The 17,872-nt window shown below is 38.2% G+C and overlaps 1 protein-coding gene across 1 annotated transcript in view; it reads right to left on the bottom strand.

The window, feature by feature from the left end:
* Positions 1 to 17,872, bottom strand: part of DCC (DCC netrin 1 receptor) — a 1,173,736-nt gene that overhangs the window by 756,037 nt on the left and 399,827 nt on the right. The window contains exon 6 of the mRNA XM_059893793.1: positions 6,479 to 6,799. Coding sequence (XP_059749776.1) covers positions 6,479 to 6,799 — 321 coding nt within the window. The remainder of the gene's footprint in view (positions 1 to 6,478; positions 6,800 to 17,872) is intronic.

The raw sequence follows: 17,872 nt of genomic DNA, 5'->3' as shown, positions 1-17,872 counted from the left end.
GCCCCTTCACTGGCATGGTACTGATTGGTTAGAAATAATGGGGTTGTACACAGGTCTGGACCCTCTCCTTGGTAGTGAAGGTTCTGAGTCAGCTTCATGCTAAATGTACCATGCAGTTGAGCAGAAACTAACAAATATTCGATGATGATGATGATAGCTAACATTTATTGAGAACCTGCTGTGGGTCAGGTCCTGTGCTAAGCTAGAAGGAAGGAAAAGGGGGGAAAGTAGGTGACATAGGATACAAAGATGGAAAAGACATCATCACTGCTCTTGAGGACTCATCTTCCAGGGATCAGACACACATAAACAGAAGTGCTTACAGTCAAAGGAGAGAAGAGTTTTGATTTGTACAAAATGTAGAAGCACAGAAGATTTAGAGAATAGTCCTGCCAAGAGAAATTTAAAAAAGCTTTATAAAAGGAGGGCTTAATTGAATTAGGTCTTGAAACATGAGTGGGAAGCTTCCAGATGAGTAGATGTGAGGATATGGTGAGGCCGTATTGCAGACAGGCTTAAAGTGTTAAGTGAAGGCATGAAAGTTCAAGCCAGCAAAACCATGGCAGGGGAGGAAAGCAGACTAAAAAGGTAGGTTGAAGCCAGAACTTAGTATACCTTGCTGAGGTATGAATTTATTCTCTCAGTAGTAGGGAGCCAATGCAGGTCTTTGAGTAGGGGTGTGAAATAAGAATGATTTGGGTTTAAAAAGATAATCTGGGGCTTCCCTGGTGGCGCAGTGGTTGAGAATCTGCCTGCCAATGCGGGGTACACGGGTTCGAGCCCTGGTCTGGGAGGATCCCACATGCTGCGGAGCAACTGGGCCCGTGAGCCACAGTTACTGAGCCTGCGCGTCTGGAGCCTGTGCTCCGCAGCAAGAGAGGCTGCGATAATGAGAGGCCCGCACACCGCGATGAAGAGTGGCCCCCGCTCGCCGCAAGTAGGGAAAGCCCTCGCACGGAAACGAAGACCCAACACAGCCATAAATAAATAAATAAATAAAAATTGTAAAAAAAAAAAAAAAAAGATAATCTGGTTGCAGTGTGCGAGAAAGATACATAGAGAGAAGAGATTAGAAGCAAGATAGTTTTTTTTTTTGATAGGTAAGAAGTAGATTTATTTAGAGAGAAACACACTCCACAGACAGAGTGTGGGCCATCTCAGAAGGTGAGAGCGGCCTCGACCTGAATTATAAAACCACTTACAAAGATAAAAGATAACCAAAATCTTGCCCCTAGAAAGACTATTTATAAGCTTATTTTAAAAATCACATGCTCTGCACATTTCAGGAGAGACTGATCTTGTGTCATTATTTAATGCATAGCTGTGCTAGCAAAATCTTATCTTAGAAGAAAACATCCAAATCATAGTGTTTCCCCACGTTGGGAAGGAAAAATCTTTCCTTTACCCTTCTAGGTTCTCTGACTGGTCTAAGAATTAAATTGACATAAGACAGATTAACAGAATACCACATTTAATTTCATACGTACAGGAATCCCACATACATGAGAGTGTAAGAGAACCCACATATGTGAGAGGTTCAGAGACAGAAAACCAAAACGAGGTATATATGCTGTCCTGAGCTGAGGAGTGGGATACAGGCCGGGGCTTCCCAGAACAGGAGGGTCATTCACAGGACAATATGAAGAACAGCAGACATTTAGTAATTAGATATTTGTCCTGCCATACAGATGGGGCCACTTAGATAAAATATATCTCTGGCAATAACTCTTTTTCTGGGAAAAATCCCCAATTTAAATTCTTCTAGGTTGTTAAGGGACAGACAGTAGTTTCTCTCGAGCCCATAGGATCTCCATTGCTTTTAGCGCAAAATAATCCACATACCAAAGTAGCACATCTTGGGGAGGCCTCTTCTGAACCCCTATACCCATAAGAAGTTGATATTTTCAAGGCAATAAATGCATAAAAGAAATCTACTATTATTTTCCCCTCAGTTTATATTTTGGAGAGTTTCATTGATTAAAAATAAATGACTGAGTGGGAAACTATTCACAGTATCCTTAAACTTAGTCCTTAGACTGAGAAGCAAAATGATAAGGGAATAAGTGTGCACCAGAGTTAGACAATCTGAGTTCTAGTCTCTGCCTGTAGAAAGCCACTACCTCTTTTCAGTTTGTTCTCTGTCATTTTGGGTATCTATATCACAGGGCTTTTTTGAGCCTTATGAGATAATGTGTATGAATATACTGTGCAAAGAGCAAAGGACTATAAAATAAAGCAAGTCAATGGTTTTAATATTCAAGACATAAATGTTTAAAATTAACAACAACAAAGAGAATCTACCTGGACACAAATGCTCTATAATGTATCCTGCAGTCAGTGTTGCTTCACATGAAGGAGGAGAGGCTGGGCGCCTTCCATCCCCAAGAGTGTGAATACAAGCAGAGGAAGCACTTAGGTTCCAACTGGGCTTCTCAGAGCCCTGCAGGAGAAGTAGATGGGCAAGTAGTCATGTGGGTAGGTGGGTGTGTTGGATGGTGGATCTGTGGTGGTGGTGTAATCTGGGAAAATGAATAAGATGACTCTTTCATGATTATTCGGAGGAGCTCTGTAGTGATCTGGTTTTCTTACACACCAGCATTATTTAAACTCCCAATCTAGACCGACTAACTCCTGTGGACCCAGCACAGGTGAATCTTTTTCAGTTGGAAGGGGATCAAGGAGGCTTGGTTGAGAAGATTGCCCAGCATCTTTTTTCCAAAATGACAGCAGTTGTTGCTTGATCTAGACCCAGTATAAATTATATTGGCTCCACTGACAAAATAGATCAACTTTTGAAAAATGAATTTTGTAGTTAAACTGATTTTGGCATTGCTGGCCTACAAACTGCAGAGATTCAACCATTTGAAAACTCAACTCAGTCTTGCCAGTTTGTAATTATGGATTGCAAAGGCAGATATCTGATCTAGGATGATAATATTTATGGCTCAGGATTTGCAGCCTATATTTATCTCCTTCCCCCCCCAAATTTTTTGTACCACCACATGGGAATATTGAAAGTTGTCATTTCCTAGTAGTAATAATTGTAATAACACAATAACCATTATTAAGTCTATTTATACTACTGCTGCTATTGAATAAGAATCTACTCTGCACTACGGCTTTACATCCTAGATGTTATTTGAAAGCCAGCACAGCCTTAGGAGGTAGATTATTATTATGTCTGTTTTACGGAAGAGAATACAGGCTCAGATAGCTGGTGACATCTGGCAGAGGGAAGACGTGCTTGGCCAGATGCAAACTCATCTTGATGTTATGAGAAGAAATAAGGAACTGACACATGCCTTTTATTTTTTTCAAGTAGCACGTGAATATTCCAGCACAGTCCATCTTCTAATAGTTAATTACTTTGTAGACTATTGAGATATAAATCAAATTATTCCAACTGTGCCCATCAAGAGTAGGGACACACATAGGTAAATTTAACTGATCACATCAAGATCAATAATGAAGAAGTGCATGAGGAGGAGAAGGAAGAAGATAACATCGGCCAGAAACTCTCCATAGATGGCAGAAAGTCCCACATCTTCATTGGCAAAAAGAATATCTACTGAAAAACTACTAAACGTGTCTGATGATTTTCTAGGTACTGAGTGGAGAGGGTGGTAGGAGAAGTTATATAAACAAAGTCTGGCTCTGCTTCTCTCTTCAAGCTGTTCTCCATCTAGAAATGCTAAATAGAGGTACACAAGGCAGAGAAATACTGCACCATTTTAGATTAGAGCTAATTGGATACAAATGCAATTCCCAAGTTTCAGCCAGTACTGGCCAAATTGCTTTCAAATAGAGATTTAATAGCCCAGGTGTTCCTTACTGATAGAACTCACAATTCCCAGAAATACTGACAGTCGGTAGCCTGTTACACTGAGATTTTTAACAAGATGTTGAATGGGCTGGTAGCCCCTCATTTCTCTTTCCTACTCTCTCTCCCTCTCCAGCTAAGCATGTACTCGGGGCTTAAAGAGCACTTGAGAAGTTCTTAGAAAATAGAATGAATGGTGTATGGCAAGATCATTGCATGAAATAAGCTGACTGATTAAGGACCGATTTCATTTGCCACATTTCTTTTTATCAAGACACTTTGAGAAATCAAAAATGGAAGAGAACATTCTATTAAATGGGCTCTACACATCACCTGAGGGTAGAGAACAGATTTTTTTTTTTCTCATCCAAAGAAAAGCTGCCTGTTACCTTTTAGGAGTGACTGGTTTACTGACTGCTAATGCTTTAAAAATGAGATTAAATCAGGCCCATGGTCTTTATTACAGGGAAGATATATGCCCCTTGTGCATTCCAGTGGTTTGGCAATCTTAACCTCAACAGACATAACACTGACATATGCTGTGTTGCCAAACAGCAAGGTAAGTGTTTAAAAGGCTGTGAATAAGCCTCATTGCCTTGAAATGATACAATCTAATATTAAATTGTAACTCAGTGACTGGATCTGCCAGCCTATCCTTGTACAGAATACGAAAGTCAAAAGAAGAAGCCACTTTATTTTAATATCTCACAGGGAAGGGATTATTCTTCATCTCACCATTGAAACAGAGCATGTAAAAGTGAATCTAGATCACAGGAAACAGAAACCACAACTAATCAGGACATTTTCATTAACAGCACACGTATGTGTGTGCCTTTTGGAACAGGCATCAAAGTACCAGCCTGATTCACTCAAATCGGCAGAGCTACGTTGTATTGTGGGCAACTGACGGATGGGATGTGAGCGTCCAGAAATTCTCAAATGCGGGAAATCAAACTGTACCCTTTCTGCTTCATTTGGAGCATTCCAGAAAAGCAGTTTTTACCTCAACCCTCAACACTTGCTCCACTTTTCTTTTTTAATCAATCATTGTTAACATTGACTTTCAGTTCTCTCTACACTTTACGCTCGTCAATCAGATTTCAGACACCCATCACTCAGAGATCCCAGGTGGCTGATAGCCTTGGTTTTCCTGATCAGGATGCCACCTCACGTGTGTCCTGAGTGAAGGAGACGCTCTGCACCCATGCTTCAGTCTAGCGTTGCTAGAGAAGGTGGAGGGTTCCACTAGGTAGGTTGACCAACTATTCTAGTTTTACGTGGGACTGAGGGGTTCTCAGGACCAGTACTTCCAAGTGTTAAAAGCAGGTCAGTCCAGGTTAAACCAAGATGGCTGACCACTGTATCGCCAGGACATCTTTGCTCCAGAATAGTCTGGTTTAACTGAAATATGAAAGAGAGTCCTTAGTGAGGAAAAGAAGCCATAAAAGAGTGGCAGGAAGTTGAATTTATGGACTGATTGCTTATCTATGAGATCTAATTTTTTAATATCATAATCTGACAAAATCCCTTTTTTCAGATTTCAACCTTATCGCATCTTCACTAGAAGAGTACAAGGTGTGGTGGTGGTCCTGCCTGATTGTCCTAGTCTATGTCATTGCTGAAAATGAGTCCGCAATCTCATCAGTCTTCCTGTATACAGACTACATGGACCCTGGGAAAGGAAACCCATATCAAATGACTACATTATGGCCTATTCATTCAAGTGAATAGAACTAAAGATTAAATTTGAAAGGAGCCCTTCAAACCTGTTTACCTATTTGAAGGCCTAAATTTATTTCAGGTTGGATCCATTTGCCTTGTTTTGTGTCCAATATCAAAATTAAACAACAACAAAAAACGAAAAAACAAAGTCAAAGCCCAACTTTTAGCTGAATCATTATAGAAATGAGTAAAATTTAATTCCTCTTCCTACAGGTCTAACTCTGAAAAGAAATAATCATGAGCTACCCTCTAACCAAAATAAGTGGGGCAAAAAGAGCAATATCCATGGATTCCAGAACATTCAGAACGGTTTCTTTCAGGGTCTGCACCACTTCAAAATATACATAAAAAGAAAAACTTTTCATCTTATTATTCGGTTATTGAGTCAATACATTACCAAGCATAAAGATATTTGGAAGCACTATTCAAATTTTTATTTTTCATTTAGAGATTTATATGTTGTAGCCATTATAATTAAAATAAAATCCACTGCTCTAAAGGCAAAAAAAAAAAAAACTCAAACAAATTAACAAGCACACACACACACACACACACACGCACACAAACTACAAATTTTCATCATTAGTGAGGCTGTAAAATGGAATTAATTAGGAAATTATTTTTCTATTAATGAAAACTCCTTCCTTACACATAAGTAGTGGATCAACTTGAACCAAATTTTGTTTTGGAAAATCTCATAATGTTATGTTAATTGCTGAGATTCTTCTATTGTTTTCCAAGCTAATTTAGGCAAAAAGTCAATCAAGACTATGAGGAAATAAACATACATGTTTTTACATTTTTTCCTTTTTCTTAACAATATACATTGTTTTTGCAAATATCAGTTTTGTTTTTTTTTTAATCTCAAAAAGAAAAAAAAAAGGAATAGAAGAAGAGATGGAGAAGGAAGAGGAGGAGAAGCAAAAATCCACTTACCTGCCACTGCAACTTTTGCTGTCCGACTAATAATTGACCCAGAATCTCCTAAAGATGCCTCACATTGGTAGAGTCCCTCATCTGGCTTATGGTGCCTGGAGTGAAGTATGTTTTGTATCAACAGAGAGCCATTTGGAAGTTGCTGCTTCCTTTCGTCCATCCCCAAGGCAAGGTGGATGCCATCTTTCTTCCACTTGATAACTGGAGCTCCTCGGTCAGACTCTGCAGAGCAGTTCAGGAGGACATTTCCGCCCCGCATCGTGACGGCATCAGAAGGTTCCGACAGGAAGTGCAGTGATGTGAAAGACTTAATCTGGAAACCTGGAACATGAAAGTACAGGGAAATATGTTCACTTATTCAAATAGATCTCAGGAGTTAATCTCTTGCTTTTTCTTCACAAAACTTTTTCGAAACACCTGGGGGCTTTGAATAATGTCCAAGGCTAAATGAAACTTAAAATCAAGGATGTTGTGTTAAAGAAGTGAAAAAGTGTCCAACTGAGGTAACCACAATTAATGAAACTACTGGTCCCAAAAGTAATAATATAAAAAATTAAGAATTTATAGAAATCTAGGCATGGCCACCATCACATATCAATCAACACTTGAAAATTTAGACAGAATAGACTAATATTTTCCAAAGTAGCCACGGTGGGACTTCCCTGGTGGCACAGTGGTTAAGAATCCGCCCGTTGATGCAGGGGACACAAGTTCAAGCCCTGGTCCGGGAAGATCCCACATGCCGCGGAGCAGCTAAGCCTGTGCACCACAACTACTGAGCCTGCACTCTAGAGCCCACAAGACACAACTACTGAGCCCACATGCCACAACTGCTGAAGCCCGTGCGCCTAGAGCCTGTGCTCTGCAAGAAGAGAACCACCACAATGAGAAGGCCATGGACCGCAACAAAGAGTAGCCCCCGATTGCCGCAACTAGAGAAAGCCCGTGCACAGCAACAAAGACCCAATGCAGCCAAAAATAAATAAATATATTTTTTAAATAAATAAATAAAATAAAGTAGCCATGGTTAGTAGTGGGGTAGCTAAGATTTAGGGGGCTATTTCTATCTCTGCATTCTGATTTTAGTATCCAATAAATTAAAAAAAAAATCCACTCAGAGACAGTATTTCATTAACAACAATAACAAAAAACCAGCTCCAAACTGGGTGGGACAAGTTACTTAGAACAAAGCTCAGGTGGGTTAAAATAGGTAAGAGATGCCACTTGCAGAAGCAAGTCAATAAAGCTACCACCTAAAGTCACAAACCCCTGATGTGTCTCAATTTCCATCCAAATGTTGCTCACGAGCCAGGAAGTCTAGGTGAATATTATAGTTGGATTTTTTTTCATAAACATCTATGAACATAAGAAATCAACAGAAAGAACAGAAGGTCATTTAAGAATCTGGAGGAGGTAAAACACCTACAATTAGTTTAAGTACATTCTTTTCAGGGCTGGCAGCACAGCATTTGGCAGAATATTTGGTTGTTGAATCAAAGACTTTGATGAGGTCTCAGGAGGTCATGGGGCTCACCCTTTGCTCAGACAGGTGTGTACCTAAATCACTCAAGTTCAATTACTTTAAATTTCATTTTCAATGATCTCTGGGGCTAGGGATTCTACAATATCCCTTGCTTTCAATATTGAATAATTCTTAGAGTCTTAACAGAATTTTCTTGCTTCCATTTAATCCCATTTTTCTCCTGAATCACCCTGTGTAACAGTGCAGAGGAGAGGAACACATCTTTGTAAGAGCCCCTTGTTATTTTGAGGCAGCATTTAATTTCTTTAAAAATACTCCCTCCCCTAAGTTATGTTTTAGCTTCAATTTTCCAGGATAACAATCTCAACTTCATTAGCTTCCTTAATTTTTCTGTGATGGGAACAATTTTTGTTATACTTTGTGAAAATGTTCCAGTTTTCTATTATTTAAAAGGCAGGCATCTAAATTGCTTATAATCAGTGCTCTTATAATAAAGGATTGACCCATACTAGCACCAATGGACAGACTTATTTCTAGCTTTGTATACTCCACTTTCAAGATAAAGCTGAACAGCTTCTCACTGTTTCTCCATGGTGTTATCTGCCATGTTCCCACAAACCCAATTTTTCTAAACCTTATATTCAAAATAAGTCTGTTACTTTATTGTTTTTGTTGAAATTTGCCCATCATTCATTGTCATACACTCATTTCATCCAACTAGGTCATTTACCCAAAGAAAGCAGCTGGAAGTTTGCTCAAATTATTATAAATTGTAAAATAACAGTGAGCATCGTGTCTACCATAAATTATAATGGTAAAAATCCCAAAAGATACAGCCTCACCCTCTCATTGTCCAATAAGGCCCTCCTCCCCTCAGATTGTTTTGGTGTAGCCAACCTAATTATAACTGCCCACTCCTCTAGTGGAAAGTACTTCACATCAGAAGTCTGGATAGTTAGCCCTTGGTCCTGGCTTTACTATTTAAAGATCTGTGACTCAAACAAGCCTTTTAAATCTTCAGAAGCTCAGCTCCTTCTGTGAAATGAGGGTGTTGAACTTGATGATCTTTGAATTCAATATCCAGTTTGGGAACTTTCAGAATTAGGATGCGTTGAAGACATCCATCAAATGAACGCTGCTCTAAGCTTACTGAGATGCTAACAGTGAACAGCTAGCTAGAGATACACCAAGGATGAGAAAGTAGAAAGAAGTTCTAATGTCCTTAAATGTCAAGATATTTCACTAGAGTAATACCTGCAATTTCCATACAAGTAGCATTAATAAGGCAGAAATAAGTTTAGAATTCAAGACCAGGCAACTATATTAAAAAGCATTGATTGCTTTTTTGTTCTTCCTGGGGCCTATATTTTAAACAACAACCTCGTGTTGAACACCTTATTTATGTCACAGAACACATAGTATATTTCACACAGCTGCTTATGACAGCATGTTAATGAGCATATGTGCCCATTATCACAAATAAATAATCCACTTAATCTGAAACAAGGAGGTTATGACAGTTTTCAGCACTGTGAGTACATAATTTGGGAAAGTTAAATAAAGATTAACTTTTCTTCAATACAATTACCCTTGCAGTTTGCTGGCAATTTGAGCTTTTGTGATCCTTTTCACAATTATATTTTGAACATATGACTCTGGAATAAAGGTGTCTCGCTGCTTGAAGAAACTTGCATTAGTCACTTCATTTTTAGAAAAGATGGGCATGGACCCAAGCAAATATAATCTGTTGAGAAATAAGAGGTGTGTCTCCAATGGTCCTGGTTTCAAAGTTTTAGCTCATGGTAGGTGCAAGCTGCCTCCACCACCTTGGGGAGTATAGACAGGCCTAAGAAATGTCTCACTGATAATTACACTGACTTCAATCTAGGCTACCCTCCTCTCTCTTCTCTTAGAGTACTAGTTCCTCTTGGAGGAATGTGCCTACCAGTGTATCATATCTTATAAAATAATTTTATCAAATTGTTTCATCTAAAATTCAATGTGAAATCAACTACACTGATTTAATGTAGGATCAGAGAAAGAAAGATGATAAAATTAAAGAAAGCAAAGAAGTACAAATAACATTTGGAACTTGTAGCTCAAAAAATTGTGGCTGGAATTTGGGCAGAGTTCGATGAGGATACAGATCGCCTAGGAAATGGGTGAAAGATTTAATCAGAAAGCAATAGAAGAATGCTTTGGAAGAGTCAAAATGAAACTACCTATTTTACAATTTTACAGAGGATTTTACATTAGAATAACAATGGTGAGAATTTCATCCAGAAGAAAGCCAACAGGAGAAGTTTTCACTTTGTTTTGGTTTGGTTTTATCTTTAAGATGCCCATGGTCATTCTGTTGAACCCTCAAATAGTAACATTTCCCAGCCTTGCTTTATAGAAGAAGCAATCTTTTTGGCCTGCTATAAAATTACATAAGGTAATTATATTTAGAGAAATGTACTTGAGAATACCAAAATCCCATCCAGTAAGAAATTTGTACGAGTGAGTCTAATACCAGAGTTCATGATAAGAATAAGTGAGTCTCAGCCCTCTCTCTCTCCAAATTTTGTCTTGGGAAGATTCCTAAATCTTCTTTGTCTAGGATTTAGGCAAAGAGCCATATATGCATTTAACTAACTGGTATTGTTTCTTATCTGTGTTGGTCCAAGAAAAATAGAGTATCATATTATCCTTAGACATTATTCTTTTTCTTCTTCTTCTTCTGAAAGATGGTAGTTCATAAGCAGATACGAACACAGCAAAACCTTTAATGTTTTCCTAATGAAAATATAAAGGAAGGCCTACTCTTAAGAGGTGACCCAAAGGAGAAATATTAACATCTATTTGCTTTAGTTTTGTCAAACATAAATAAGCATAGGAGAAACACTCCTAGGGATATTCCCGATTTATATTAATTGAGCACCTAGAGATAGAGAAGATCCTCAATGTGTTTTAGAAACTCACCAAAATGATCAAGCAAATAGTAAAAGTGTTTCTGTAAGGTTAAGTCCCTCTGGGCTTGCCCTCCTTATCATATTCTTGTTAATTTCAAAGACCAGTCACAGAGGCAGACTAACTTAGAACGGATTTTTAAGGTATGACATTTCATCTACGGTATTAAACATTGTTAAGTGTGAAAAATAATTCCCTATGAAGTCAGAAATTCCTTTCCAAGTCCAATGTTTTAGAGCTTCGGCTTAAAGCAATAAAAGCTAAAAATGAAATTTATGAAAAGTAGCATGAATGTAAAAAGAAGCTCCTAAAAGAGTTTAAGATTAGAAAATGTCATACAAATCCCCATAGAACTTACTATGCATAATTTTGTCTCTTTCAAATGATGAAAACTTTTACTTTGGGATGCTTGGAGAGTCTGTGGATCCCCAAATTCATGTAATCAACCCAGAAAGTTCCGCCATTATTATCTTTTCTTAGAAATATATCCTACTGCATCTGTTTCTCTTGTGTTAAGATAAAGAAAGAGACCTCCATTGAAAGAAATTAAAACTATTCTATGGGTGATGGAATATAATCCATTTTCAATTAATCAAACATCACTTACATGTGCAGCTGCCACTCTGGAATCAGCCCTAGCAAAAGCTTATAAGGTCTGTGAGGCTATGTGATGGAGGAGGGGATTTAAAAAACAAAACAAAAACCCATGAATTAACAGGTCCCCTAATTAATGTGAATATTACTTGGTTTAGGATATCAGAATATAAATCTGACACAGTGGTTCTTAAACTAAGGTCCCCAGACCTGGAAAAGCAACACCATCTAGGAACTTGTTAGAAATGCACAATCTCAGTCTACACCCCAGACACACCCAATTGGTCAGCAACAACGGGGCAGAGTCTCACAATTTGTGCTTTAATTAGCCTTCCAGGAAATTCTCACATTCACTAAAGCTTGAGAACTGCTTCTACAAAACTTCCAGTTGGGGAAGTTTGGGGATCCCTACAGCTTGGGGATCCTTGTGTTTTTTGAACTATCTTGTTATAATGTTCCATATTTGGTGAATTTGTGCAATATAGTCAATTCTAAGTAGAAAGATGAAGTTAGCGGTATGATCCAGGAAGGCGAGTAACTGAATACCATTTCAACACATATTTTATTAATATTTGTTGTATAGTCCTCTTTGAGGGGCTGAAAAAAAAGTAGAGAAAAGGCTAAGAAAGAGTGCTATTGGTGACAACGCCTCATCTTTCCTTTGTCACCAGCACTCTGGACACCAAATGGCCATACTGGCTTAAGAAAAAAAAAAAAATTCTATAGTCAATTGAACATTTAGAATGTTCTTTGGAATATTCTTGGTTGTTCGCACAAGGAGCTGTCAAAAGATTTCTTTTAATCAGCTGCAATAGCTATAATCCTCTTGCAAAAGAAGTTTTGGAAAATATAGTATTCTTTATCAGATTACATTTCTTTCATTACCTTTCAGCTCCACAGTATAATTATGGCATTTAAAAATACTGGAACTCTAAACACTTGCCTGGGTGACCTGCCCCTCAGACCAGTTTAGTCTCTAGATGGGCAAAACCAAAATTGGAACTCATTCTGCTGGAGCCCGGAGGTATACTTTATACACTTCATATTAATGCAAAACATTAACTTCAGCCAGCCCAGGGTGAGAAAGTGTAACTCACCAAAGCCGGAACCAATGACCACAGGGGTTTCTGTGAAGTATCAGTGATTTTTTTCGACTATGATAAGAGACACGGTAAAAATACTTGTCCGAAGATGTGGTCATATCTTTAAAGGACTGTGTGCATCCCAGCCCTTCAGAGAGACTATGTTCAAGCCATTCGACTTCAAGTTTTTATTACTAACAAATGGAAATCAGAAATGAATGAGGTTTTATGGCATTTATTCCTGAATTTCAATAAGGCAAAGACTTAACAGGAAGAAACACGAGTGCATTTTACTATGGGAATTTATTAAGTATCATTAAAATGTAGGGAAGCAATGGATGAAATGAAACATTTTCAAGGATAGTTCCAGTTTCTCCCCCATTAGCATCTCTAGATTTAGCAAATAAAAATTAAAGATATCAGTTACACTTGAATTTCAGATAAACAACAAATAACATTTTAATATATACGTGCTTAAGACAACAAATGCTTATATTAAATAAATATTGCATAGGACATACTTATGCTAAAACATTTTTTGTTGTTTATTCAAATTTCAAACTTAACTGGACATACTGTATTTTATCTGGCAATTTTATCCCCCATGAAATTATTTCCTTGAGACCATGGCAAAAGTAAGCAAATAGTATACGAATTCATACTACCCTTCTCAGTTCTGACGTATCTACCAAGAGTGAACTCTTGGAAAATTACCATGACTGAATCAGGAAAAGTGATCTTAGTGTCAGGACATTTGCTGACCTAGTCCAATACCACCAAATATACACGTAGAAAGGTTGCTGAATCTGTTTTGTTCTTAACACAGCGATCCTTCTTTTCCTCTTCCCTTTACAAGACAGGGAGCAAAATTCAGAAATATAAATACAGGATGTGAAGTTCAAGAAGCAATGGTCCCACACAGAGGCTCTTCATCAGACATTCTGAGCACGTGGCATCTTCCACAAAGCAGTGGAGGCTTTGCAGAGAGATCTGAGGTTTTTATAGGGCAAGAAGTGTGCGCCCCAGGCAACTGTCTGAGTGTCCTCTGGCTAAATCCAATGGTAAAGAAAAATGATAAGGGCCAAGGTGGAGTGGGGGCGTAGCTTTCTCATCTCTTTGCTGCTTCAAGAGCTGAATCTCTAAACCACAGTTTGATTTTGCTGTGTGATACTGGGCAAATTGTAATGGGATTATTTTTCAGCTCAACAGGTAACACAGCCTGACTTCTAGGTTATAATTCCCTAGGCCTCATGCAAAATTAACACTTAAAAGAGAAACTTTGATGTGCTGCTTAATCTGCCCTGGGTTTGAACCTTTATCCCCTGCCTCATTTTGGTAAAATGTAAACTGGCTTTCTCCTCCCTTGTGTTTTTCATCAGTAGGGGGATGGACTGCTTTTTATGAATGCACAACTGTCAACTGGAACACTGAGAAAGGTTATTCAGAGTGTTTAGAAAAAGTACCAGGTAATGGGTACCTAGTGCATAGGAATCTCTCCATCCAGATGGCAGTGAAAAGTGGACAAGCATTGGAATGCCAGGTATTGTTAAGAGACCAATCAACTTTCAGAACCTTATTATTAATCAGGTTGCCCATATTTACTATACACAGATAAGAACATATAAACATAAAACCAAATGTCATAATACTCGCTCATAATCCTGCTTCACCTGGTGATAGCCACTGTTGAAATCTATATGCATTTCCTTCTAAGAAATTATTCATTTTTTGATTCATAGTAATTTGCTATTTTATCCACATGTTTGTAATAATATGAGAGAGAGAGAGACAGAGAGAGAGAGAGGTTATATTCTGATCTCTCTTCCTCTTCTTATAAGGACTCTAATCCCATCATGAGGCCCCCAACTAAACCCAAAGATTCCATCTCTAAATATACACCAGGAATTAGGGCTTCAACATAAGAATTTGCCAGGGCTGGGGCAGTGGGAGGGGCACAAATATCCAATCCATAACAGGCGAAGAATAGGCATCTAGGGGAAGAAATCTGCAGGGAGACAAGGCCAAGAGGTCACAAGGAGATGTGTAAGACCTGGTAGACAAGCAAAAGAACTTTGCTTTAACACTGACGAAGATGGAAACCAAGTGGAGAGTTTTCAAGACAGTGAAAAGGTCCAACTTACGTTATAAAAACAGTAGTGTTGAATAGGGGAAGACACTCCCACCCCCCAGCCAGGACACTGGAGACACTTTTGGTTGTAACAACTGGGAAGGGTGCTACTTGCATGCAGTGGGAAGTGGCCAGGGTTGCTGCTACCCGTCCTACAATGCACAGAACAACCCTTCAGAGGAGAGAACTATGCAGTACAAAATGTCAATTGTGCTGAGGTTGAGAAATCTTCTTTTAAACGAATCATCCCGGTTGCTGTTTTGAGAATAAGGGTCATTGGAAGAAGAAGGGAAACCAGTTGGGAGGCTAGTGCCATAGTCCAGGTGAGAGATGACGTGACTTGATAAGAAATGGTCAGATTCAGGATCCATTTTTAAAGGTAGAGTCAGTGGGGTTGCTGAGGGATTAGATATGGATTGTTGAAAAAAGAAAAGAGTTCAGGATGAGTCCAAGTAGATCAATAGAGCAATTTACATAATTTATATGCAAAAAAGTTACACTTGCAAAACAAAGCTCTCAGCACAAGGGGTCAGGAGACCTGAATACTTTGTCTAACTCTGTCACTCACTAGCCCCTCTGAGTGTGGGCTACACCCCTGGGAGTCAATGTCCTCAACAATGAAACAAGGAGTTGGACTGCGTAACTTCTAGGTGTCTTCAGCTCTCATGTTACAAAAGTCTATGAGTTCACACATATTAACTTTGCTACTTACAAAAATTACCCTCAAATTTAGGAGAAAATTTGTTATATGAAGAGATTTGCTATAATCATGCTGTGATCAGTTTATCACAGACTTATATGAGAGCACAAAGAGGTGCAGGTACTGAAGGTGCCAAGAGACCAACAACCCACCTTCATTATCCATAAAATAGCAAGAAAGTCTAATCTTTTCTCTTGAAAATAAAAGACTGCAGAGGTCACTGCCAACAAAGCACAGGCTGTTTTATTATGATTCATGAGAAATGAAGTATTCATCTTGTGGAAACTGCTGAATATGTGAAGGATTAATTCCATAAAGGTCTGACAGGTCCAGGGAAAGCCTTGAAAATTCAGCAAACCTCATGGTTGATATTGTGGTATAAAGTCTGATGGGGGTACCCATACTGGTAAAACATTTGTGTTATAATGATCCCAATTTTCTCGACACAGAGGCCCAACAGTGTTTTTTATTAAAATGTGGTCATTCTTTTTTTTTTTTTGAATTTTTGAATTTTATTTTATTTATTTTTTTATAGAGCAGGTTCATATTAGTTCTTTTTGTCAGGATACTTACTGTATCTTGTCACAGCAGAAAGGTGAGCTTTTCCTGCTTAGTCCATGAAGGACATCAAGAAGGAAAACCCACAATGATAAGAGAAACATCAACATTGGAACTGAGAGCCAGTGAGCTTTAAACCACTCAGGAGGTCAGCCTTTATTAAAGGACCCATGTAAACAACTTGTTTTATTCAATGATGATTTAGACTCTATAGGAGATGACTTAGAGAGCAAGGACGAAGTCTCTTTAAAGGATCAAAACCATAATGGGAAGTCTGAAATATATATATACACACACACACACATATATACACACATATATATATATACATATATACACACACATATATATATAGAGAGAGAGAGAGAGAGAGAGAGAGAGAGAGACAACATATGCATGATCCATGTGAACTTCAAAGATGAAGGAACTATATCTGTGTCCCTCAACTCAATGAAACAAAATGATGAAGACACACATGTGTATTTCTCATCTAAAAAGGGTTAATTGCATGCATGAGTTAGCTTTAACAGTTTCTAGAAATGTTCGCATTACAGTCGTCCCTAGAATCCAGTGTTTATTACCTTGGACCCAGCATACTAGCAGGAGGGGACCAGTGTTGAAGGCACCCTGTGCCCAAACAGTGGCCAAGGAATGAGTGACCCGACCATATATATATTTTTAAAAATGCATTATTCAAATGTACAAAATCGAGTCAATATCTGAATGTCTGGAATGCCACTATTGGATGCAATCTGGAAAGTTCTCTAGACTGAATTATTCATAAATCCTTTGCTGGTCAAGTCCTACTACAGACACCAAACAAAACAGAGGGCAAAGATTTCTCTAGGAGCTGTAATCACTGTAGTAAAAGGCACTCTCAGTTCACTTGATTTCCAATATGGCGGGACATCCAATAATATCTTAGAACTAGTTATAAATCTTAAGCCCATTAAATAATAAACATTAATCCTCATCAGGCTCTCATTTTACAAAATGGAAAAGTTAGACACAGGCCTGTACAGAGATAGAAAGTCTCACTGAATAGCAGTGACAGTCCCAGCTCTTAGAAGTGATAGGTCTTTATTCAACCTCTCCTGTGGCTCTATTCTTTCTATCACATATCATATTTATGAGAATGTCTTCCTTATTATACCACAGACTCCTGGGGAGCAGAAATGAATCACGTTTGTCTCTCTGTATCACACAGCCCTTAACTATCTCAGATGCATTTAATAAATATTTATTGAATAAAGTTACACTGACAAAAACATGAATAATTTAGGAGAATTGCCTATATCAGTGAAAGAAAATCATAACAGAGGTAAAAAAAAAAAGGATCTCATTCTCTTAGATTGGTTGTGAATGATAAAGATTACTCAATATTACTGTCAATAAAAACAAAAATTATCAATATTCATACTGATAAGATTTCCTTGAGCAGTCTGAAGAAGGATTGGCCAACTTTCTTTTCTGTTAAGGGCCAGATAGTAAATATTTTTCAGCTTTGTGGGCCAAGAGGCAACACTGAGTATATTATATAGTTATTTCTAGTATGATTTAAAAGTTAACCATTTAAAAACGTACAAACCATTATTTTAAAAAGAGGGTAAGGGCCAAATCTGGCCGTCCCTCCAGGCTGTAGTCTTTGACCCCTGTTCTAAGAAGATGATTCTGCTAATCATCTGCTAATTCACAGATGAAGGGGATTCAAGCTTGGAGCTGCCACCTTGTGCTAAACTCACCACCCTCAAAGCTGCATTCCTCTCGGTAATGGATTTACCAGTTACAGAAACTTTAATAAGAATATCTGGTCGATAGGCCATGCACACAGGTGAAGTTCATTATAGTTGTTCATTCATTCATGCATCTCATTAAATATCTATTAAATGGCTATGTA

The sequence above is a fragment of the Balaenoptera ricei genome, chromosome 14 (genome assembly GCF_028023285.1).
Source record: "Balaenoptera ricei isolate mBalRic1 chromosome 14, mBalRic1.hap2, whole genome shotgun sequence".
In the NCBI taxonomy this organism is placed as follows: Eukaryota; Metazoa; Chordata; class Mammalia; order Artiodactyla; family Balaenopteridae; genus Balaenoptera; species Balaenoptera ricei.
Note: the sequence above shows the minus strand (reverse complement) of the source record. Positions and strands in the feature narration are given on the sequence as shown.